Source organism: Zea mays, chromosome 4 (genome assembly GCF_902167145.1).
Source record: "Zea mays cultivar B73 chromosome 4, Zm-B73-REFERENCE-NAM-5.0, whole genome shotgun sequence".
Lineage (NCBI taxonomy): Eukaryota > Viridiplantae > Streptophyta > Magnoliopsida > Poales > Poaceae > Zea > Zea mays.
In genome coordinates, this window is record NC_050099.1 from 41,761,438 (window position 1) to 41,786,618 (window position 25,181).

Genomic DNA, 25,181 nt, shown 5'->3' on the forward strand with positions numbered 1-25,181 from the left:
AGAGCGATCACATTCGGGGATGGAAATCAAGGTTTGGTCAAAGGTTTGGGTAAAATTGCTATATCTCCTGAACATTCCATTTCCAATGTTTTTCTTGTTGATTCTTTAGATTACAATTTGCTTTCCGTATCTCAATTATGTCAAATGGGCTACAACTGTCTATTCACTGATGTAGGTGTCACTGTCTTTAGAAGAAGTGATGATTCAATAGCATTTAAGGGAGTGTTAGAGGGTCAGCTATACTTAGTAGATTTTGATAGAGCTGAACTCGACACTTGCTTAATTGCTAAGACCAACATGGGTTGGCTCTGGCACCGCCGACTAGCTCATGTTGGGATGAAGAATCTTCACAAGCTTCTAAAGGGAGAACACATTTTAGGATTAACAAATGTTCATTTTGAGAAAGACAGGATTTATAGCGCATGCCAGGCAGGGAAGCAAGTTGGCACTCATCATCCGCATAAGAACATAATGACGACCGACAGGCCACTGGAGCTCCTACACATGGATCTATTTGGCCCGATCGCTTACATAAGCATCGGCGGGAGTAAGTACTGTCTAGTTATTGTGGATGATTATTCTCGCTTCACTTGGGTATTCTTTTTACAGGAAAAATCTCAAACCCAAGAAACCTTAAAGGGATTCTTGAGACGGGCTCAAAATGAGTTCGGCTTAAGGATCAAGAAAATAAGAAGCGACAACGGGACGGAGTTCAAGAACTCTCAAATTGAAGGATTCCTTGAGGAGGAGGGCATCAAGCATGAGTTCTCCTCTCCCTACACTCCACAACAAAATGGTGTAGTGGAGAGGAAGAATAGAACTCTATTGGACATGGCAAGGACCATGCTTGATGAGTACAAGACTTCGGATCGGTTTTGGGCCGAGGCGGTCAACACCGCTTGCTACGCCATCAACCGGTTATATCTACACCGAATCCTCAAGAAGACATCGTATGAACTCCTAATCGGTAAAAAGCCCAATATTTCATATTTTAGGGTCTTTGGTAGCAAATGCTTTATTCTTGTTAAAAGAGGAAGAAAATCTAAATTTGCTCCTAAGACTGTAGAAGGCTTTTTACTTGGTTATGACTCAAACACAAGGGCATATAGGGTCTTTAACAAGTCCACTGGACTAGTTGAAGTCTCATGTGACGTTGTGTTTGATGAGACTAACGGCTCTCAAGTAGAGCAAGTGGATCTTGATGAGATAGGTGAAGAAGAGGCTCCATGCATCGCACTAAGGAACATGTCCATTGGGGATGTGTGTCCTAAGGAATCCGAAGAGCCTCCAAATGCACAAGATCAACCTTCCTCCTCCACGCAAGCATCTCCACCAACTCAAAATGAGGATGAAGCTCAAGTTGATGAAGTAGAAGATCAAGCAAATGAGCCACCTCAAGATAATGGCAATGATCAAGGGGGAGATGCAAATGAGGAAGACAAGGAGGAAGAGGAACAAAGGCCGCCACACCCAAGAGTCCACCAAGCAATTCAACGAGATCACCCCGTCGACACCATCCTCGGCGACATTCATAAGGGGGTAACTACTCGATCTCGTGTTGCACATTTTTGCGAACATTACTCGTTTGTTTCCTCTATTGAGCCACACAGGGTAGAGGAAGCACTCCAAGATTCGGATTGGGTGGTGGCAATGCAAGAGGAGCTCAACAACTTCACTAGAAATGAGGTATGGCATTTAGTTCCACGTCCTAACCAAAATGTTGTAGGAACCAAATGGGTCTTCCGCAACAAGCAAGATGAGCATGGTGTGGTGACAAGGAACAAAGCTCGACTTGTGGCCAAAGGATACTCCCAAGTCGAAGGTTTGGATTTCGGTGAAACCTATGCACCCGTAGCTAGGCTTGAGTCAATTCGCATTTTATTGGCCTATGCTACTTACCATGGCTTTAAGCTTTATCAAATGGACGTGAAAAGTGCCTTCCTCAATGGACCAATCAAGGAAGAGGTCTATGTTGAGCAACCTCCCGGCTTTGAAGACAGTGAGTATCCTAACCATGTCTATAAGCTCTCTAAGGCGCTTTATGGGCTCAAGCAAGCCCCAAGAGCATGGTATGAATGCCTTAGAGATTTCCTTATTGCAATGGCTTCAAAGTTGGTAAGGCCGATCCTACACTCTTTACTAAAACTCTTGAAAATGACTTGTTTGTATGCCAAATTTATGTTGATGATATTATATTTGGGTCTACTAACGAGTCTACATGTGAAGAGTTTAGTAGGATCATGACACAGAAATTCGAGATGTCAATGATGGGGGAGTTGAAGTATTTTCTAGGATTCCAAGTCAAACAACTCCATGAGGGCACCTTCATCAGCCAAACGAAGTACACTCAAGACATTCTAACCAAGTTTGGGATGAAGGATGCCAAGCCCATCAAGACACCCATGGGAACCAATGGGCATCTCGACCTCGACACAGGAGGTAAGTCCGTAGATCAAAAGGTATACCGGTCGATGATAGGTTCTTTACTCTATCTATGTGCATCTCGACCGGATATTATGCTTTCCGTATGCATGTGTGCAAGATTCCAAGCCGACCCTAAGGAAGCTCACCTTACGGCCGTAAAACGAATCTTGAGATATTTGGCTTACACTCCTAAGTTTGGACTTTGGTATCCCAGGGGATCCACATTTGATTTGATTGGTTATTCGGATGCCGATTGGGCGGGGTGCAAAATCAATAGGAAGAGCACATCGGGGACTTGCCAGTTCTTGGGAAGATCCTTGGTGTCTTGGGCTTCAAAGAAGCAAAATTCGGTCGCTCTTTCCACCGCCGAAGCCGAGTATATTGCCGCAGGACATTGTTGCGCGCAATTACTTTGGATGAAGCAAACCCTGCGGGACTACGGTTACAAATTGACCAAAGTCCCTTTGCTATGTGACAATGAGAGTGCAATCAAAATGGCCGACAATCCCGTCGAGCATAGCCGCACTAAGCACATAGCCATTCGGTATCATTTTCTTAGGGATCACCAACAAAAGGGAGATATCGAGATTTCTTACATTAATACTAAAGATCAATTAGCCGATATCTTTACCAAGCCTCTTGATGAACAATCTTTTAACAAACTTAGGCATGAGCTCAATATTCTTGATTCGCGCAATTTCTTTTGCTAGATTGCACACATAGCTCATTTATATACCTTTGATCATATCTTCTTCACATGCTATGACTAATATGTCTTCAAGTATATTTCAAACCAAGTCATAGGTATATTGAAAGGGAATTGGAGTCTTCGGCGAAGACAAAGGCTTCCACTACGTAACTCATCCTTCGCCGTCACTCCAAGCATGAGCATCAAAGAAAAGGACCTTATCTTTGGGGGAGAGAGTAAGAGCCCAAAGCTAAAGGATCGGACTTCGTCTTTGGTATAATCTTAACTCATTTATTTATAACCAAAGGGGAAGAAAAGCACGTCGAGGGCTCTAATGATTCCGTTTTTGGCGATTCATGCCAAAGGGGGAGAAAGTAAGAGCCCAAAGCAAACGGACCGCACCACCACCAATTTCAAAAACTTCGTGTTTCCAAGAATATTATCAATTGGTTTTCCTACTGTGTTCAAAAGGGGGAGAAAGTAGTATTTCAAAATGATACATCAAAACCCTCTTGAACACTAAGAGGAGGATTTCATTTAGGGGGAGTTTCGTTTAGTCAAAGGAAAAGCATTTGAAACAGGGGGAGAAAATTTCAAATCTTGAAAATGCTTCTCAAAATCTTATTCATTTACCTTTGACTATTTGCAAAAGATCTTTGAAAAGGATTTACAAAATAGTTTGCAAAAACAAAACATGTGGTGCAAACGTGGTCCAAAATGTTATATAAGAAAGAAACATTTCATGCATATTTTGTAAGTATTTATATTGGCTCAACTTCAAGCAACCTTTGCACTTACATTATGCAAACTAGTTCAATTATGCACTTTTATATTTGCTTTGGTTTGTGTTGGCATCAATCACCAAAAAGGGGGAGATTGAAAGGGAATTAGGCTTACACCTAGTTCCTAAATAGTTTTGGTGGTTGAATCGCCCAACACAAACAACTGGACTAACTAGTTTGCTCTAGATTATATGTTCTACAGGTGCCAAAGGTTCATCTATAACTATACTAAATCGACTGTCCGGAATACCGTAGATTATTCCGGACAGGAGAAGCTTTTTGGAAAAACAGGCCAAGCGCGGACCGTCCGGGCCCTTGCGGCGGACCGTCCGCGACACAAGGATGTCTCTCGGACAGAACCAATGCAAAAATACAAGTTTCCACTACGGACTGTCCGGAGGAAAAGCTAAGACCGTCCGAGCCCTCGCGCGGACCGTCCGGCCTCAGGCGCGGACCGTCCGGTCGGTAAGAAACCGAAAAACCCGAAGGTAACGGGTTCGGAATAATGAATTATAGGGGGCCTCGCGGACCGTCCGGGGTGCACGACCGGACCGTCCGCGACTGGCTCAGTCTGACATCTGACGACGCATTAAATGCAATATAGCCGTTGATATAGCCGTTACTGCTGACCGTTGCATTTTCAGCCGTTGATCTACAGGGGCGGACCGTCCGCACCAGGAGGGCGGACCGTCCGCGCTCAGCAGAAAGGCCCAACGGCTAGGAAGTGGTTGGTGGCTATAAATACCACCCCAACCACCTCCATTCACTTCATCCAAGCATTCCAACCTTCAACATTCAATACAAGAGCTAGCAATCCACTCCAAGACACATTCAAAGCCTCCATCTCTCCAAGTTTCACAATTGAGAAAAGAGATCATTAGTGATTAGTGGCTTGAGAGAGAAAGTGATCCGTGTGTTATTTGTCGCTCTTGTCGCTTGGCTTTTTCAATCGTGCTTTCTTGATTCCTTCATTGCGATCAAACTCACTTGTAATTGAGGCAAGAGACACCAAACTTGTGGTGGTCCTTGTGGGAACTTTGTGTTCCAAGTGATTGAGAAAAGAAAGCTCACTCGATCCGTGGATCGTTTGAGAGAGGGAAGGGTTGAAAGAGACCCGGCCTTTGTGGCCTCCTCAACGGGGACTAGGTTTGCAAGAACCGAACCTCGGTAAAACAAATCTCTGTGTCTCACTTGCTTATTTGCTTGAGATTTGTTTTGCGCCCTCTCTCGCGGACTCGTTTCTTTATTACTAACGTTAACCCTGCTTGTAGTTTTGTTTATATTTGTAAATTTCAGTTTCGCCCTATTCACCCCCCTCTAGGCGACTTTCAAGCTCAAATGAACACTACAAATCACTCTCTCTAGTCACTAAGGCTTTGTGTGGAGTTGGGAGAGGATTTGATCTCTTTTTGGTGTGCTTTGCAATGAATGCTAGCTCTTGTATAGTGGTTGGAAGCTGGAAAACTTGGATGCAATGAATGGTGGGGTGGTTGGGGTATTTATAGCCCCAACCAACAAACATGACCGTTGGTGGAGGCTGTCTGTCGTATGGTGCACCGGACAGTCCGGTGTACACCGGACATGTCCGGTGCGCCAGCCACGTCATCAATGTCGTTGGGATTCGACCGTTGGAGCTCTGTCTTCTGGGCCCGCCTGGATGTCCGGTGCACACCGGACATGTACTGTTCAATGTCCGGTGCGCCAGTATGGGCGTGCCTGACTTCTGCGCGCTTCTGGCGCGCATTAAATGCGCCTGTAGGTGACCGTTGGCGCGAAGTAGCCGTTGCTCTGCTGGTTCACCGGACAGTTCGGTGTACACCGGACAGTCCGATGAATTATAGCGGAGCAGCCGTTTCGATTTCCCGAGGCTGCCAAGTTCCAGAGCCGCGTTCCTTTGGAGCACCAGACACTGTCCGGTGTACACCGGACAGTCCGGTGAATTATAGCGCGCCGGCTCTGAGAAATTCCCGAGGCTGAGAAGTTCTGCGCGAAGTCCCCTGGTGCACCGGACACTGTCCGGTGCGCCACCGGACAGTCCGGTGCGCCAGACCAGGGAGCCTTTCGGGATGCCTTTAGCTCTCTGTTTTGAACCCAACTTTGGTCTTTTTAATTAGCTTGTTGTGAACCTTTGTCACCTGTATAACTTATACACTAAAGCAAACTAGTTAGTCCAATTATTTGTGTTGGGCAATTCAACCACCAAAATTATTTAGGAACTAGGTGTAAGCCTAATTCCCTTTCAGATACAATCAAAGGTATATGAATGAGCTATGTGTGCAAAACATCAAAAGAAATTCCTAGAATCAAGAATATTTAGCTCATGCCTAAGTTTGTTAAAAGATTGTTCATCTAGTGGCTTGGTAAAGATATCGGCTAATTGTTCCTTAGTGTTAATATATGCAATCTCGATATCTCCCTTTTGTTGGTGATCCCTTAAGAAATGATACCGAATGGCTATGTGCTTAGTGCGGCTATGCTCAACGGGATTATCTGCCATGCGGATTGCACTCTCATTATCACATAAAAGAGGAACTTTGGTTAATTTGTAACCATAGTCCCTAAGGGTTTGCCTCATCCAAAGCAATTGCGCGCAACAATGTCCTGTGGCAATATACTCGGCTTCGGCGGTAGAAAGAGCTACGGAATTTTGCTTCTTTGAAGCCCAAGACACCAGGGACCTTCTCAAGAACTGGCAAGTCCCCGATGTGCTCTTTCTATTAATTTTACACCCCGCCCAATCCGCATCCGAATAACCAATTAAATCAAATGTGGATCCCCGAGGGTACCAAAGCCCAAACTTATGAGTATAAACTAAATATCTCAAGATTCGTTTTACGGCCGTAAGGTGAGCTTCCTTAGGGTCGGCTTGGAATCTTGCACACATGCATACGGAAAGCATAATGTCCGGTCGAGATGCACATAAATAGAGTAAAGAGCCTATCATCGACCGGTATACCTTTTGATCGACGGATTTACCTCCCGTGTCGAGGTCGAGATGCCCATTGGTTCCCATGGGTGTCTTGATGGGCTTGGCATCCTTCATCCCAAACTTGTTTAGAATGTCTTGAATATACTTCGTTTGGCTAATGAAGGTGCCTTCTTGGAGTTGCTTCACTTGAAATCCCAAGAAGTACTTCAACTCCCCCATCATAGACATCTCGAATTTCTGTGTCATGATCCTACTAAATTCCTCACATGTAGATTTGTTAGTAGACCCAAAGATAATATCATCAACATAAATTTGGCATACAAACAAATCATTGTCAAGAGTTTTAGTGAATAGAGTAGGATCGGCTTTTCCGACTTTGAAGCCATTAGTGATAAGGAAATCTCTTAGGCATTCATACCATGCTCTTGGGGCTTGCATGAGCCCATAAAGCGCCTTAGAGAGTTTGTAAACATAGTTAGGGTACTCACTATCTTCAAAGCCGGGAGGTTGCTCAACATAGACCTCCTCCTTGATTGGTCCATTGAGGAAGGCACTTTTCACGTCCATTTGATAAAGCTTAAAGCCATGGTAAGTAGCATAGGCAAGTAATATGCGAATTGATTCTAACCTAGCTACGGGTGCATAGGTTTCACCGAAATCCAAACCTTCGACTTGTGAATATCCTTTGGCCACAAGTCGGGCTTTGTTCCTTGTCACCACACCATGCTCGTCTTGCTTGTTGCGGAAGACCCACTTGGTTCCTACAACATTTTGATTAGGACGTGGAACCAAATGCCATACCTCGTTCCTAGTGAAGTTGTTGAGCTCCTCTTGCATCGCCACCATCCAGTCCGAATCTTGTAGTGCTTCCTCTACCCTGTGTGGCTCAATAGAGGAAACAAAAGAATAATGCTCACAAAAATGTGCAACACGAGATTGAGTGGTTACCCCCTTATGAATGTCGCATAGGATGGTGTCGACGGGGTGATCTCGTTGGATTGCTTGGTGGACTCTTGGGTGTGGCGGCCTTGGAACTTGTTCATCTTCCTCATCTTGATCATGAGCATCTCCCCCTTGATCATTGCTCTCTTGTTGAGGTGGCTCAACATCTTGATCTTCTCCTTCATCATTATGAGCCCCATCCTCATCTTGAGTTGGTGGAGATGCTTGTGTGGAGAAAGATGGTTGATCTTGTGCATGTGGTGGCTCTTCGGATTCCTTAGGACACACATCCTTAATGGACATGTTCCTTAGCGCGACGCACAGAGCCTCTTCATTACCTATCTCATCAAGATCAACTTGCTCTACTTGAGAGTCGTTAGTCTCATCAAACACAACGTCACAATAAACTTCAACTAGTCTTGAGGACTTGTTAAAGACTCTATATGCCCTTGTGTTTGAATCGTATCCTAGTAAAAAGCCTTCTACTGTCTTAGGAGCAAATTTAGATTTTCTACTTCTTTTAACAAGAATAAAGCATTTGCTACCAAAGACTCTATATGAAATATTGGGCTTTTTACCGGTTAGGAGTTCATATGATGTCTTCTTGAGGATTCGGTGTAGATACAACCGGTTGATGGCGTAGCAGGCGGTGTTGACCGCCTCGGCCCAAAACCGATCCGAAGTCTTGTACTCATCAAGCATGGTCCTTGCCATGTCCAATAGAGTTCTATTCTTCCTCTCCACTACACCATTTTGTTGTGGCGTGTAGGGAGAAGAGAACTCATGCTTGATGCCCTCCTTCTGAAGGAAGCCTTCGATTTGAGAGTTCTTGAACTCCGTCCCGTTGTCGCTTCTAATCCTTTTGATCCTTAAGCCGAACTCATTTTGAGTCCGTCTCAAGAATCCCTTTAAGGTCTCTTGGGTATGAGATTTTTCCTGCAAAAAGAACACCCAAGTGAAGCGAGAATAATCATCCACAATAACTAGACAGTACTTACTCCCGCCGATGCTTATGTAAGCTATCGGGTCGAATAGGTCCATATGTAGGAGCTCGAGTGGTCTGTCAGTCGTCATGATGTTCTTGTGTGGATGATGAACACCAACTTGCTTCCCTGCCTGACATGCGCTACAAACCCTGTCTTTCTCAAAGTGAACATTTGTTAGTCCCAAAATGTGTTCTCCCTTTAGAAGTTTATGAAGATTCTTCATTCCAACATGTGCTAGTCGGCGATGCCAGAGCCAGCCCATGTTAGTCTTAGCAATTAAGCAAGTGTCGAGTTCAGCTCTATCAAAATCTACTAAGTATAGCTGACCTTCTAACACTCCCTTAAATGCTATTGAATCATCACTCCTTCTAAAGACAGTAACACCTACATCTGTGAAAAGACAGTTGTAGCCCATTTTGCATAATTGAGATACGGAAAGCAAATTGTAATCTAAAGAAACTACAAGAAAAACATTGGAAATTGAATGGTCAGGAGATATAGCAATTTTACCCAATCCTTTGACCAAACCTTGATTTCCATCCCCGAATGTGATAGCTCGTTGGGGATCTTGGTTTTTGTCATAGGAGGAGAACATCTTCTTCTCCCATGTCATGTAGTTTGTGCACCCGCTATCGATGATCCAACTTGAGCCCCCGGATGCATAAACCTACAAAACAAGTTTAGTTCTTGATTTTAGGTACCCAAATGGTTTTGGGTCCTTTGACATTAGATACAAGAACTTTGGGTACCCAAACACAAGTCTTTGATACCTTGTGTTTGCCCCCAACATACTTGGCAACTACCTTGCCGAATTTGTTAGTTAAAACATAAGATGCATCAAAAGTTTTAAATGAAATGTTTTGATCATTTGATGCATTAGGAGTTTTCTTCTTAGGCAATTTAGCACGGGTTGATTGCCTAGAGCTAGATGTCTCACCCTTATACATAAAAGCATGATTTGGGCCAGAGTGAGACTTCCTAGAGTGAATTCTCCTAATTTTGCTCTCGGGATAACCGGCAGGGTACAAAATGTAACCCTCGTTATCCTGAGGCATGGGAGCCTTGCCCTTTACAAAATTAGACGATCTTTTAGGAGGGGCATTAAGTTTGACATTGTCCCCCTTTTGGAAGCCAATGCCATCCTTTATGCCAGGGCGTCTCCCACTATAGAGCATGCTCCTAGCAAATTTAAATTTTTTATTTTCTAAGTCATGCTCACTAATCTTAGCATTAAGTTGAGCTATGTGATCATTTTGTTTCTTAATTAAAGCTAGGTGGTCATGGATAGCATCAACATTAATGTCTCTACATCTATTACAAATGGAAGTATGCTCAGCGGCAAATGTAGAGGGTTTGCAAGATTTTAATTCAACAACATTAGCATGTAATATATCATTTTTGCTTCTAAGGTTAGAAATAGTAGCATTGCAAACATCAAAGACTTTAGCCTTAGCAATCAAATTTTCATTTTCATTTCTAAGGCTAGCGAGAGAAACATTCAATTCTTCAATCTTAGCAAGCAAGTTAACATTATCATCTCTAAGATTGGGAATTGAAATATCACAAACATTTGAATCAACCTTAGCAATTAAATTAGCATTCTCATTTCTAAGGTTGGTAATAACATCATGGCAAGTGCTTAGCTCACTAGATAGTTTTTCACATTTTTCTACTTCTAGAGCGTAAGCATTTTTAACCTTAACATGCTTCTTATTTTCCTTAATTAGGAAGTCCTCTTGGGTGTCCAAGAGTTCATCCTTTTCATAGATAGCACTAATCAATTCATTTAATTTTTCTTTTTGTTGCATGTTTAGGTTTGCAAAAAGAATGCACAAGTTATCCTCCTCATCACTAGCATTATCTTCATCACTAGAGGATGCATATTTAGTGGAGGATCTAGATTTCACCTTCTTCTTTTTGTCGTCCTTTGCCATGAGGCACTTGTGGCCAACGTTGGGGAAGAGAAGACCCTTGGTGATGGCGATGTTTGCGGCGTCCTCGTCGGAGGAGGAGTCGGAGGAACTCTCGTCGGAGTCCCACTCACGGCACACATGGGCATCGCCACCCTTCTTCTTGTAATACCTCTTCTTCTCCTTTCTTCTCCCTTTCTTGTCATCGCCCCTGTCACTATCACTAGATAATGGACATTTAGCAATGAAATGACCGGGCTTACCACATTTGTAGCAAACTTTCTTGGAGCGGGATTTGTAGTCCTTCCCCCTCCTTTGCTTGAGGATTTGGCGGAAGCTCTTGATGATGAGCGCCATCTCCTCATTGTCGAGCTTTGAGGCATCGATTGGTTGTCTACTTGATGTAGACTCCTCCTTCTTCTCCTCCGTTGCCTTGAATGCGACCGGTTGTGCTTCGGGTGTGGAGGGGCCATCTAGCTCGTTAATTTTCTTTAAGCCTTTGATCATCAATTCAAAGCTCACAAAGTTTCCTATCACTTCCTCGAGAGTCATTAGTGTATATCTAGGATTACCATGAATTAATTGAACTTGAGTAGGGTTAAGGAAAACAAGTGATCTAAGGATAACCTTAACCACTTCGTGGTCATCCCATTTTTTGCTCCCGAGGTTGCGCACTTGGTTCACCAAGGTTTTGAGCTGGTTGTACATGTCTTGTGGCTCCTCCCCTTGGCGAAGTCGGAAGCGACCGAGCTCCCCCTCGATCGTCTCCCGCTTGGTGATCTTGGTCACCTCGTCTCCATGCGCGGTCTTTAGCACATCCCAAATCTCCTTTGCGCTCTTCAACCCTTGCACCTTATTATACTCCTCTCGACTTAGAGAGGCGAGGAGTATAGTGGTGGCTTGGGAGTTGAAGTGCACAATTTGGGCTACTTCGTCCTCATCATAGTCTTCATCCCCTACGGATGGTACCTGTACACCAAACTCAACAACATCCCATATACTTTTGTGGAGTGAGGTTAGGTGATATCGCATCATATCACTCCACCTAGCATAATCTTCACCATCAAACGTTGGTGGTTTGCCCAATGAGACGGAAAGTAATGGCGTATGTTTAGGAATGCGAGGGTAGCGTAGGGGGATCTTAATAAACTTCTTGCGCTCATGGCGCTTATAAGTTATGGACGGCGTGTCGGAGCCGGAGGTGGATGGCGACGAGGAGTCGGTCTCGTAGTAGACCACCTTCCTCATCTTCTTCTTCTTGTCACCGCTCCGACGCGATTTGTGTGAAGGGGATTCCTTGTCCTTCCCCTTCCCTTTGTTGTAGGACTCTCCCTATGGAGCCTTCCCGTGGCTTGTAATGGGCTTCTCGCCGGTCCCCATCTCTTTCTTGGCGTGATCTCCCGACATCACTTCGAGCGGTTAGGCTCAAATGAAGCACCGGGCTCTGATACCAATTGAAAGTCGCCTAGAGGGGGGTGAATAGGGCAAATCTGAAATTTACACACTTAAGCACAAACTACAATCCGGGTTAGCGTTAGAAATAGAAACGAGTCCGAGAGAGAGGGCGCAAAACAAATCGTGAGCGAACAAAGAGCGAGACACGATGATTTGTTTTACCGAGGTTCGGTTTTTGCAAACCTACTCCCCGTTGAGGTGGTCACAAAGACCGGGTCTCTTTCAACCCTTTCCCTATCTCAAACGGTCACTTAGACCGAGTGAGCTTCTCTTCTCAATCAAACGAAACACGAAGTTCCCGCAAGAACCACCACACAATTGGTGTCTCTTGCCTTGGTTACAATTGAGTTTGATCACAAGAATGAAGGAAGAAAAGAAGCAATACAAGCGCAAGAGCTCAAAAGAACACAACAAATCACTCTCTAATCACTAAAGCTTTGTGTAGAGTTGGGAGAGGATTTGATCTCTTTGGTGTGTCTTGTATTGAATGCTAGCTCTTGTAAGGTGTAGAAGAGTGGAAAACTTGGATACAATTAAATGTGGGGTGGTTGGGGTATTTATAGCCCCAACCACCAAAAATGGTCGTTGGAAGTGTGCTGTCGCATGGCGCACCGGACAGTCCGGTGCGCCGCCGGACACTGTCCGGTGCGCCAGCCACGTCAGCAGACCGTTGGGGTTCGACCGTTGGAGCTCTGACTTGTGGGGCCTCTGGGCTGTCCGGTGGTGCACCGGACATGTCCTGTAGACTGTCCGGTGCGCCTCCCGCGCGTGCTCTGACCTCCGCGCACTGTAGCGCATTGAATGCGGTTGCAGTCGATCGTTGCGCGCGAAGTAGCCGTTGCTCTGCTGACACACCGGACACTGTCCGGTGACTCACCGGACAGTCCGGTGAATTATAGCGGAGCGCCCTTGAAAATTCTCGAAGGTAGCGAGTTTGGCTTCGAGTGCCCTGGTGCACCGGACACTGTCCGGTGGCACACCGGACAGTCCGGTGCGCCAGACCAGGGTGCCTTTCGGGTTGCCTTTTGCTCTCTTGTTTGAACCCTTTTCTTGGTCTTTTTATTGGCTTATTGTGAACCTTTGGCACCTGTAGAACTTATAGACTAGAGCAAACTAGTTAGTCCAATTATTTGTGTTGGGCAATCCAACCACCAAAATCAATTAGAAAATAAGTGTAAGCCTAATTCCCTTTCAATGTTGCATGCTTGATGCCATGTGATGATACCCAAGCTAATTTGGACTTGTGTCTCCTAGATTCCAGCGCGCAATATGGAATGCAGGGGCTCTGGTTGTTGCTGTAACATCAACAGTAAGAGCTTCTTCTGTTGCGTCTGGATCGAAGGAGATTGATGATTTAATCCCCTCCAATCTCCTTCAATTCAGACGCAATCGAACAAGCCCTGAATGAGAAAGGAAAAATAGGGAGATAGAGAGAGACTATACCTAGTTTTATTAAGTTATCAGAAGCACAATGGTTGCAAATTTCTGTTATGTAATTATACCTCTTAAATTGCATTGTATGTGTGTCTAGCTAGCTAGTAGGTACCCACAAATATACTCTAATGCCTCCTTTGGAACAAAGGAGAAGTGAAGGAATTTTGAAGGATTGAAACCCTATAGAAAAATTTTCTATGTGGCCCTTTGGAACAAAAGATTGAGTTCCTACAAATCCTATAAAATTCTTATGGAATGAACCATTGTAGTGAGATTTTAGAGGATTTCTAACATGAGATCCAACCTTATGGAAATTTTCCCTTAGAATTGCAAGTGTCATGCATTCCAAAGGAGCCCGAAGAAGGAGAAATATACAAATTATATTGCTAGAGCTGAATGTAAACAATTCAATGCCCATGAGTGGTGCTTGTAACTGTACAACAGATCAATCTCCAGCTTCTTCCAATGTCCATCATATATATCTCGTCATGTCAGAAATAATACACGTACGGAGAGGCCTATTTGTTTGGAATTATAATATGTCCAGATTATATAATCTAACTTATTTTGGACTAACACTTAGTTCAAAATAAGTTAAATCATATATATGATCAAGGCAAATTATAATTCTAAACAAAAAGATCTTAAGGTGTGGAAATAAACAGGGTTAAAACAAACAAACAAACAAAGAAGAGAAACACTGTAGCTAGCTAGCTAGGGTTCCGATCCATGCGAGAAAGCGATCAGCTAGCTGCTTTGTGCGAAAGGAACTTGCCTCAAAAGAGACAATTGGGGATATATTATATATATACATTTCTAGCACTACATATATTTTAGGGCCGGCCGGCCTTGTTCTTTTGGAGAAAAGCACACGTACTTACGTGTGTGTGTTTGCAATTATGTCGATCAAAGTAGGCACATTGTAGAACAACAGTAACTAATCTAGGGATTGCATTCATATATATGCATGTGTATGTGTGTGTTATATATCCATCTACACCGGATGTCAATTCCATATGTTGAAGCAGCTAGTGCATCATGTGTGTCCTGTTGACTTGACTACACCTTCGCACAGCTGACAAGTCCAGCTCTGTATGCTGCTAGCTGCAATCGACGCAGAGGGCAGAGGCATGCACGCTGATTATTTTACATCTCATGCTGCCGCAGCATGTCATTACAGCCACGCATGCATCATATATATATATATATGCCATTATAGTATTAATTTGTTCTGGGATGCATGGGGAGGAATCTGCAGCTCACGCAGGACAACAACAGCTGTGGTATGTATTGTCCATGTATATATGCGGCAGCTAGAATCTTTGCAATGCAACCAAACACCTAGCTCCTCATTGGTAGCTAAACTTTAACTAATCAATCCTTCCAGCTAAACTTCATCCAGCTAGGATGAAATAATGCCTAGTATGTCTAGGAAGCAACTGCTTCTTGTTGTCTACCCGAGGACAGGAGAGAGGGAACGAAGGTGCACATTGGCTGAAGCAGGAAACCTAGGAATTCAGTGCTCTCCTGCTCTGCTTTCGTCACACACACTACACATTAGCTTGGCTGTACCGACTTATACTGTTTCTACAGTATTTTTGTCTTTATAAATTGCAGCTGCACCAGTTCGAAAAGTTGACTTTAATCCGAAGTGAACAATCCCAATTGCTTGTCTACCTAGGTTCAAGTGCAGCCTAGCAGCTCATTGCTTGTCCACGAGAAATATGCAAGCTCATGCTCCAGTCCACCCCATTCAATATTGACCAAGCTGGATCCCATATATCATTTAACTATGACATGTCACTATCGATTTGATGTACGATGGGTTGATGATGAGTACTCCTACTCCTAGCTAGTTAGTTAAGATTACACTCTATATCTGCATCTCAGTCCAACAGATTATTTATCTAGTTTGGCTAGTCAGGTAGCTAGCCAAATTTAGCTAGCTAGTGAGAGAGCCAATTTAGAGAGCCAGATAGCTTGCGAGTCAGATAGCTAGTCTGTTGGAGATTTATTTTGCTATTGAGTAGCTAAAATTTGGCTTGACGAGTTATTTAGCTAGTCTCTTATAGAGAGACTTATGTACTCCATCTTTATGCATGGGGCCGGCCGGCTGGTCCAGGTCGGCAAAATTCCCATCTTCTTCGTGAATGAATGAAAGAAAAGAAGCCTGAAAAGAGGAGAGGACAGAAGAGAGAAAGAATGCAGGTAGTAGGTAAGCTAGCAGCAGCAGGGCATGGGGCTGGGCCTAGGGATGCGTGAGATATATAAAAGCCAGGACCTTCACGAGGGTGCAGGCAGGCGTGCAGGAGAGAGAGATGGACTTTGTTGAGACTTGAGAGAGAAAGAGAGAGAGAGGGGGTATGAAAGCCACGCGGGGCAGCAGCCATCAATCCATGGATGGAAACCTAGCTCAGCTGCTTCTCCTTCGTTGCTTTCTCTCTCACTCCCGCTGATCGATCAGTTCCTCTGATAGCATGGCCATGGCAACAAGTACTAGCTAGTACTCGCACCCACATCAGCCTTGCAGTTGCATATGCATGCGTCGCCTGCTCCTGCTGCGGTTGCTGTAGTTTGTTGCTGCACCCCCGATCGCCATTATTCTATTCCTCTCTCATGCATGCATGCTGCATCACCATATATTACCCTATTTAGTAACCACCTTATCCATCATATATCATATGGGCAGACCCCACCTCGCTCGCGCCCTAGCAGTTATTAGTTTATACCATGCCAAGGCCCTTTGAATCTTTGTCCTCGTCGAGCCTCCAGCCGTCAACTCTCTTTCGCAATAAATACCCGAAATGTGATGATGATATTAGAGCCAGACACGGGGCAAGAAATAAACCGTATGACCAAATCAAACAAGATCTTAAAAAACACTACTGTTATATATAATGCAAGTTTCATATCAATACATCATACAAGTATATAATTCAAGTTTCATATCAATGCACCATACAAGTTTGAACAAAAAAACTATGTAAACAAAAAAAAAGCAAATTAATATATATACCGCTAAGTTCTTGTTGACCGAATAAAAGTTGTGTGTACCTTGTTGAATTCCGATCTCCTCGAAGAACGGGGACGCCAAAAAGAGAGCAGGTCAGTTGGTCTCTCCGACAAAGAGATAGGACTCGCTGGTTCACTAAACTCGTCGTCCATCGGGAGAGGGTCGCATTGTCGCGACAAGCAAGATTGGACCTATCAAGTAGGCCAGCATCACGACGACGACGACGAGCGGGGCGAGGGCATCAGGATGGGGTGGGGCGAGGGCATCAGGATCGAACGGAAGGACTGACCGAGGAGGAGGATGGGAGTTGGGAGGATATTAGACTGACCTAACGAGAAGGCCTAGGACAGAGTTTTGGTTTGGTCCACCCAAAACTTAAATTTTTTCTTTAGTTATTAGGTGTTTGGAACTACTCCAGTTCCAGCTACAACGTGGAACTATAGTTTGTTATATAAATTTAAATAGTTTTAAAAAATATTTTTGATCTAAATAATAAACAAAATAACTTATCAAATGTCTTTTAAATGTTCACAACTTTAGCTTCACGATTTTGTGGAGCTCCTAATGATGTGTTCTACTAATTCCACTAAAAATTTTAGAGCTAGAGCAGTTCTAAATAGAGTCTAATGAATATTAGATACTAGCTAGGTTACTCCTCCCACAATTCCAAATTGCAATTCACTTTGGTCTTGTCTTAATAAGTCAAGCTTTTCTTAAAATTGATTAACTAGGGAAACATAGAAATCAAGCTCTAGAGTTATTATTGTTGAGCATCATAATGTATATGTGTTGTTGACAAGGTCATATATGCATATGTGTTGTTGACGTGATTTTTAGTTACATCGAAGCTATATAAAGTTTACCAAAGATAGAGAGGGAGGTTGACCAAACAAAGATTTGCCCTCGAGACTCCTCATTCCGAGTAGTATATATACTATATAGAGTTTACAAACACTTATAATTGTCCATGATGATAGTGGTATAGCATGATGCATATCTATATATACATGCTGGACAAGCACAAGCTAAATATACGCAGAGATACAAAGAGAGAAACATGAGCGATCCTCAAACTTATACGTGTATTGTATCACTTAAGTCCCCGAACTCAGAAAATAAAATACAGATCCTAAACTTTATCGACCAATGCAGAAATGTTCAAACCAAATTTGCTCAGACCGGATACCTGACATTATGGCGTACCATGTTGGAGCCTCTCCCACGGCGTCAAGGCATGCTACTACTCTGTACATAGGGATTGTCGATTAGCTAGCTAGTGACTAACTGTCAAGGCATGTATAGATATATGGGATCATGTATATATAGGCGGTACCTAGATGTTAAGGCAAACTTTGCCCCATCTTCAAAACATGCATATGCATGGCTCATTGGCCCCTTATCTAAGTAGCACAATTAGGGGTGGTAATGGATCATGATTCAAATGCAAGGTAGGGCACTTAAATAATTTTAGTTTAAAAATAAATAGAAATAAGATCTGATCTTAATCTGATTCAATCCTTAAAAATTTTAGTGTAAAATTTAGAACCTATTACCACCCCTAACCACAACAACATGACATGCTAGCTTCTTTTAGCCTCAGCCCTCATGACACCTGCTGGCTGCACTAACATACCATGCATATATCTAGGAAGGAGGACTAGTGCACAAAACACCCTCTTTCTTGCACATTATGATATTATTTAAATATTTATCGCTTCACCAAGATGCCTTCTTCCTCTCGATCTTAGCTACTTCCACCTCACCTCCTTCTCTCCCATTTCTTGCTACTGATATTGCCAGCTCTCCTCGCTCCCCATTCCCCTCGCTCTCACTTATGTGACCACTCGTGGGCTCCCTCTCTTCTCTCACTCCATAATGTCCCTCCGAGGCGAGACAGCAACAACTGCAGCATCATCTGCTAGCAGCGTAGCTAGCTAGGTTTGCATACAACGACTGCACTTGGGAGCTGAGAGTCTCTGAGAGGAGCTCGTCTATTACACAGTGTGTGGTCGCTGTACCAAGGCAGGCTGCAAGTGGTCGCCGAGGGCGGCGCTGTGTCCGTGTGTCGGCGGCCGGCATGAACAACATTACGCAGCACAACTCGAGCAGCAGCAGCTCATGGGATTTGGACATGAGCCTCGGCACCCATCACCACCCTCTCCTCTTCGACAGCCACCCCAACCCGGGGCCGCCGCCGCCGCCATTACCCTTCCACCCCTCCTCCTCCCACCACCCTCCGCCGCATCCTGCACACCACCATCCCGGCTTGGGTCCTTCGCTGTCTTCCTCCCTCTTCCCACAACCACCGCACCACCACCATCATCGGCTCCACCGCCTCGGCCTCGACATCGACGACCCTTCCTCCCAATCCCACGGCCACCGCGGGAACGACGAGCTGGAGGAGGAGATGCGGAAGCAGCACGAGGCGGCAGCCGAGCACGTGGACGAGGAGCTCGGCGCCATGAAGGAGATGATGTACCGGATCGCGGCCATGCAGCCGGTGGACATCGACCCGGCCACCGTCAAGAAGCCGCGCCGCCGCAACGTACGCATCAGCGAGGACCCCCAGAGCGTGGTGGCCCGGCACCGGCGCGAGCGGATTAGCGAGCGCGTCCGCGTCCTGCAGCGGCTCGTGCCCGGCGGCACCAAGATGGACACCGCCTCCATGCTCGACGAGGCCATCCGCTACATCAAGTTCCTCAAGCGCCAGGTGCAGGAGCTCCAGCACCCGGCGCCCGCGGCCGCCGGAGCAGGAGCCGGGCCCAGCGTCTCGGCCGTGGGCGGCCTGCCGCTCATTGACTGGGCCGGGCTCGTGAGGCCCGTCGACATCCACGGGCCGACGTCGCCATCGTCCTCGTCGTCCATGGGCGGCGCCGGCGCCCACGCCGCGCTAGGGTTCGGGTTCAGCAGCGCCGGCGGCCAGAGCAGCCATGGAATGCACTGAGCGATCGAGCGAGGAGAGGAAATTCGATAGTGGTAGGAGCTTCCTTTCCTTTCCTTAATTTGTACCGGATCGGATTAACTAGCTAGGAATCAATATAGTCTGTCTCTATCGATCAATGGTGGCGTGGTGTGGTGGTGGATCGATGGATTGGTGGATGGAGATGATGAACTATAGAGAGATCAGAGGTAATTTTGATCTGATCGTAATTTAATCATTCTGGGTAGCTAGCTAGCCAAGCTCTCTTGTTATTATCGACTCCATGCAGGGAAAACTTTATCGCCGATAACGTATCCGATAAACCCGATTTTCCCGTTTATCGCTGGGCTCCGATTTTTTTACATACCGGCCAAAAATTTCGGCCCATTTTGAATTTTGGCCCAAATCAGAGATCCCGCGCGAGCTAGGGTTTGCACAGGCATTTCTTGCAGCCGCCGGACGAGTCACATTCACATTCACTGTTTCACATTTCTTCCCAGTTCGTTTTCCTTCACACCCGACGCCGCCGCCCGTCCTGCTCGTGCCTCCGTCAAGAAGAAGCGAGCTCGGAGCCTCGGACCCGGACCCGGCGCACCTGCTCCCTGCCGCCACCGCGCCGGTACGTGTCTCTGTTCCCCGTTACGCCGCATTGCCGCTACGTTGCAGCTACATCGATCTCCCAGCTTAGAGGGGAACGGGAGGGTCAGCGGTGTGACGGCACTACGGCAGTATGTGCCTCACCGACAACAGCTTCAACTACCTGCCGCAGGGGACGTCGTGGACCGCCTCATCGCGGATTGGCGGGCGACTGCGCGGGCCGGCGCCACGGACGCGCAGGGGCGCAGGGCTACTTCGAGGCCGACTGGCCGAGCTCGTCCACGGCGAGTACAAGGTCACTGCAAGCCACCTGGCGCTCAACAGCTCCATCAGCCACCCGGCGCTCAACAGCTCCTTCTCCCGGAGCGTCAAGGTGGAGCTGGGCTCAGGGACTGACCACAACTTCATTGACATGCAGGACTGGGTGCGCCGCGAGGAGTGGCGAGAGCAGCGGGACGTTGAAGAGCAGTGGGAGGTTGGCGGGCGAGGTGCGCCGCGTTTGATTAGGTTCGCCATGATCCACTGCAGCGCCGCTGTCATTTTTTTATAAATAGAAATATTAAAAGTAGATGCTTGCTTTCTGGTTAATATACAATTATTTGAGTGATTGTAGAAAGTTAGAAACACAACATGGCATTTGAGGTTGAGGAAGACGATGCACATCCTAGAGGGCGTTCAAATGCAACTGTGATAGACGAACAAGGCGATTGCCATCGCAAAGGAAAGAGTGTCATTGGAGCATCATCAAGTGACGTTGCTGGTATGAGCACAATGCCTGAAAACACGGTTGAGGTGGTCACACAAAATGGTAGGTACATGTTAGTGTATTTTTATGTGATGGTCAATAAAAAAATCATTGTTTATGGTATTATACTCATGCACTTTTAAAATATTGTGGTCTTACACTGCAGGGAGGCGTGTGAAATTAAAAGGAGGCATTGAGAGCCCATGGAGCCATGGTGAGCCTTATGGAAATGGTTTTAGTTGTAATTATTGCACTAGTCGTATCAAGGGCGGAGGTGCGACCCGTCTAAGAGAGCATTTGGGAGGATTGCCTGGAAATGTGGCTGCATGTATTAATGTTCCACTTAATGTTAAGGCAATAATGACTGATCAAGTGGCTATTCGGAGAATAAGGAGGCGGCGAAACAATGACCTTAGACACTATGTTGAGCGAGAGGTTAGAGAATCAAATAAAGGATTAGGGACTTCGAGTAAAGCAAGAATTCCTCTAGATGAAGAAGGTCAAATACAGATGGCATTGAAAGAGTCATTGAGGGAATATGATGAGGAGAGGTTCTACCGAAGTCCAAGTGGTAGTAGGTCTGCAAGTTGTTCTGCTAATCAACAAACTAGACTTGACAGGTAAATAATTTGTTTTTAGTTATTTTGTGTTTTATTTAACAATCTTATTTGTGTGTTGACTACTTTTTTTATGGATGGATAGGTTCTACCGAAGTCCAAGTATTTCACAGGGTCCTTTTGATATTGATCTGGCACATAGTAGGGCACAAGCACAGCCTCGGGTGGATATCATGCTTAGGGGCGGTAGCAGAGATAAGCTAGGAAAAGCATTGGCGAAGTGGTTTCACGCCAATGATATTCCAGGAAGAAAAGCAGATTGTCCATATTTTCGATCAGCCATTAAATTGGCACAAGAATGTGGACAAGGGGTGCACATCCCTAGTGGAAAGGATTTAGATGGCAAATTTTTGGATATGAACTATGAAGATATGGAGGCTCACATGGCCAAATTCAAGGATGATTGGAAGGAATATGGTGTTACTGTCATGTGTGATTCATGGACAGGTAAAATATGATGAATTTTCATATGCTAACATTTTCTTATATGGTGTTACTGTCATGTGTGTTACTTATATTTATATACTTGATGTTTTAGGTCCTACCATGATGTGTATCATTAATTTTATGGTATATTGCAATGGAAGGATGTTTTTTCACAAGTCTATAAATGCAACTGGCCGTGTTCAAAATGCTGAATTTATTTATGATTGTATTAGAGAGGTGGTTGTTGATGAGATTGGGGTGAAGAATGTCATTCAAATTGTTACAGATAATGGGTCCAACTATAAGAAGGCATGTCGACAGCTCATTACTCGGTATCCGCACATTACATGGCAGCCCTGTGCAGCTCATACAATTAATTTGATGCTGAAAGATATAAGTCGCTTTTCTGAGGTCTCTCAAGTAGTGGACGATGCAAAAAGAATTTGTAGATTCTTCTATAACCATAACAGGTAAGTGTATATATATATTTGATAAACATATATCCAATACTTCTATATTTGTGTTTAAAGTCTATTTTTGTACTTGCAGGCTTCATGCTATGATGAGGGAGAAAATTGGTGGAGAGTTGATTAGGTGGAATGCTACTAGGTTCGGCACCGTCTTTATCTTCCTTCAGAGTTTCTGGGATAGACAAGATAAGTTTATGCAATGGATGGTGTCTGATGATTGGAAAAACAACGCATGGAAAGATGAAGCAGATCATGCATTTACTTATGATTGTTTGTTAAATAGAAGATGGTGGAGTGACATGGAATTGGTGTTGAATGCTGTCACACCAATTTATACTGTGCTTCGCTATGCTGATCAACAAAAAAATGCAACTATAGCTGGATTTCTTCCAAAGATAATGACAGCCATGGCTCAAATACGTGGTAATTTAAGTAAAGAGAAAGATCTTCTTGATAGAATAGTTGGAGTGATCAAGAAGAGACTAAAATATATGGTTGATGATACTCTCATTGTTGCAGGTAAGAGATGAAATGAGAATTGTTCAATTTATGTTCTTTTTTGTTGAATTTGTTTCTAATAATAATCTTGCTTCTTTCTCTAGCTGGTGCACTTGATCCTAAAACATTATATATGACTAAGCTTTCAAGAAAATCATCTACTAGACATGCAGTTACATTGGCTCTTAAGAAGCTTGCAAGCTCATCTAAGATTGCATCTGCTGCAATTGAGCAATATGCTTTTTTCTGTGAAAAAAGAGGATTATTTGCAGGGGAGGAAGCCGAACGTTCAGCAACTAATGGACGCATGAGTGCAGGTTTTTACTTGACTCATTATTATGCCTCTTTGGTGGTGGCCTTTCAATTTTAGTACTTTTATTAAATGGTCTGTGTTCATTTTTTGTAGCTGAATGGTGGAGTGCATATGGAGGAGAGCACAAAGAACTACAAATGCTTGCACGTCGGATTGTTTCACAATGTCTATCCTCTAGTGGATGCGAGCGAAACTGGAGCACATTTGCATTGGTCCATACCAAACTGAGAAATCGTTTGGGTTATGAGAAGCTCCACAAATTGGTTTATGTCCACTACAATTTGAAATTACGCATCCAACATTTCGAGAATGACATGCAAAGTCTTCAAGAAATGCAAGTCTTCAAAGATACTGAGTTAGATCCATATAGTGTTATGATAGATTGTGCTATGTATGATGAAGGTAACCCAATCATGGATTGGTTGTGCAACTCAAGGAGTGAGTCTACGCCTATTCTTGATGAGTATGATGACAATGAGCTTGAATCCCCAATCCCATCTAGAGTTCTCATGGATGAGTTAGGAATGGATGTAGAAGTGACCGCATTGAAGAGGAAGCTTGATTTTAATACAAGAGAAGGTAAGAAGAAAAGAAAGGCAGGACTTGTTGATATTGAGGAAGAAATTGAGGATGATGTTGAGTCAGATTCTTCAGATGGTAGCCCAATAAATGTTGAATTATGTGATAGCAGTTCAGATGATGATGGCACAGGTATTCTATGCGAGTAATGAACTTTCAAATTCTTTGATAATTTTAACAACATATAACTATTGTAATTTTTTATGGTCTCAAAGTAGGTGATGAGTTTGGTGACGAATGGGAATTTAGAGGACCTAGTGGTGGTGGAGCATGTGAAGTTGGACCTAGTGGTGGTGGAGCATGTGATGTTGGACCTAGTGGTGATGGATCAAGGGATGGTGAGTGGGTTTTCCATTTAGATTGGACTATAACATATTGAATTACAAAAGGTAGATAGAAAACATGTTGAGACTTGTATTTATGTTTGTAGGTGCTATGCATGAGCAAGCAGCTCCAAATCCTCCACTTCGTCCAAGATCAACAAGGCTAAAGAAAGTCCCTGTGAAGGAACTTTATAAGGTTAGACAAACATCTAATCTTTGTATATGAACATCGAATTACAATTTAGCGACTGACTATAAACATGTCAACATTCACAGTGACAAGTGATCAAAGCCTCTCCAAAGACTATGGAGGATTTCATTGTCATATTTTCAGCACATGTCTTTGCCTTATTTTGGACTTTTGATTCATGTGTGAACTATGAATGGACTATGAATGTGTGAAACTGTGAACTATGAATGTGTGACTGTGAACTATGAATGTGTGACTGTGAACTATGAATGTGTTAAACTGTGAACTATGAATGTGCTAATGTGTTGTTTTATTTTGTTAAATGTCTAGATATAATCTACATGATATTCTAGATAAACTGGCATTTTTTTTTAAATTTGTGCCGAAAAAATTTACTTATCGCCGATAGAAATCCGATAAACCCGATAATCCTGTTTATCGCCAACCTCCGATATTTTTTCCCTATCGATAGAGTAAACCTTGGCGAGGAGAGGAAATTCGATAGTGGTAGGAGCTTCCTTTCCTTTCCTTAATTTGTACCGGATCGGATTAACTAGCTAGGAATCAATATAGTCTGTCTCTATCGATCAATGGTGGCGTGGTGTGGTGGTGGATCGATGGATTGGTGGATGGAGATGATGAACTATAGAGAGATCAGAGGTAATTTTGATCTGATCGTAATTTAATCATTCTGGGTAGCTAGCTAGCCAAGCTCTCTTGTTATTATCGACTCCATGTATGGATGCGTTCTCCTCTCTAGCACGGTGCGGTGTTGAGCCATGTTTTTACCATCAAATTAAGTAGACTGGTCAATATAATTAAGCTTATTATATAGCTAGGGTTTGTGGCAATTTTACTGCCCCTTCTTCGTCAGCTCGTCGTCTTCATCAGTCCATATATAAGCGAGCTAGGCCAGGTTTGTGGCTGTTCTTTTAATTTC

At 44.2% G+C, this 25,181-nt stretch overlaps 2 protein-coding genes across 5 annotated transcripts; both read left to right on the forward strand.

Annotated features, from left to right (window-relative positions):
* The first annotated feature begins 18,364 nt into the window (after positions 1–18,364).
* Positions 18,365–19,738, forward strand: LOC118476897 (transcription factor IND). The gene has a single exon (XM_035967242.1). The coding sequence runs from the start codon at positions 18,641–18,643 to the stop codon at positions 19,505–19,507; it is 867 nt and encodes a 288-aa protein (XP_035823135.1). The 5' UTR covers positions 18,365–18,640; the 3' UTR covers positions 19,508–19,738.
* Positions 19,739–19,769: 31 nt separating this feature from the next.
* Positions 19,770–24,558, forward strand: LOC103655242 (uncharacterized). Of its 4 annotated transcripts, none has more exons than XM_020552522.3 (12): positions 19,770–20,375; positions 20,499–20,587; positions 20,694–20,888; positions 20,992–21,445; positions 21,528–21,889; positions 21,981–22,338; positions 22,418–22,857; positions 22,941–23,153; positions 23,243–23,860; positions 23,947–24,066; positions 24,159–24,247; positions 24,328–24,558. In XM_020552522.3, exons 3-12 carry the CDS (start codon positions 20,711–20,713, stop codon positions 24,328–24,330), a joined length of 2,835 nt encoding a protein of 944 aa, XP_020408111.1. In that variant the 5' UTR covers positions 19,770–20,375; positions 20,499–20,587; positions 20,694–20,710; the 3' UTR covers positions 24,331–24,558. The 4 variants fall into 4 exon arrangements, with proteins under 4 accessions (XP_020408111.1, XP_020408110.1, XP_020408112.1 ...); XM_020552521.3 differs by having other exon boundaries at positions 19,773–20,375; positions 23,944–24,066; XM_020552523.3 differs by having other exon boundaries at positions 20,254–20,375; positions 22,155–22,338; positions 23,944–24,066.
* Positions 24,559–25,181: the final 623 nt, after the last annotated feature.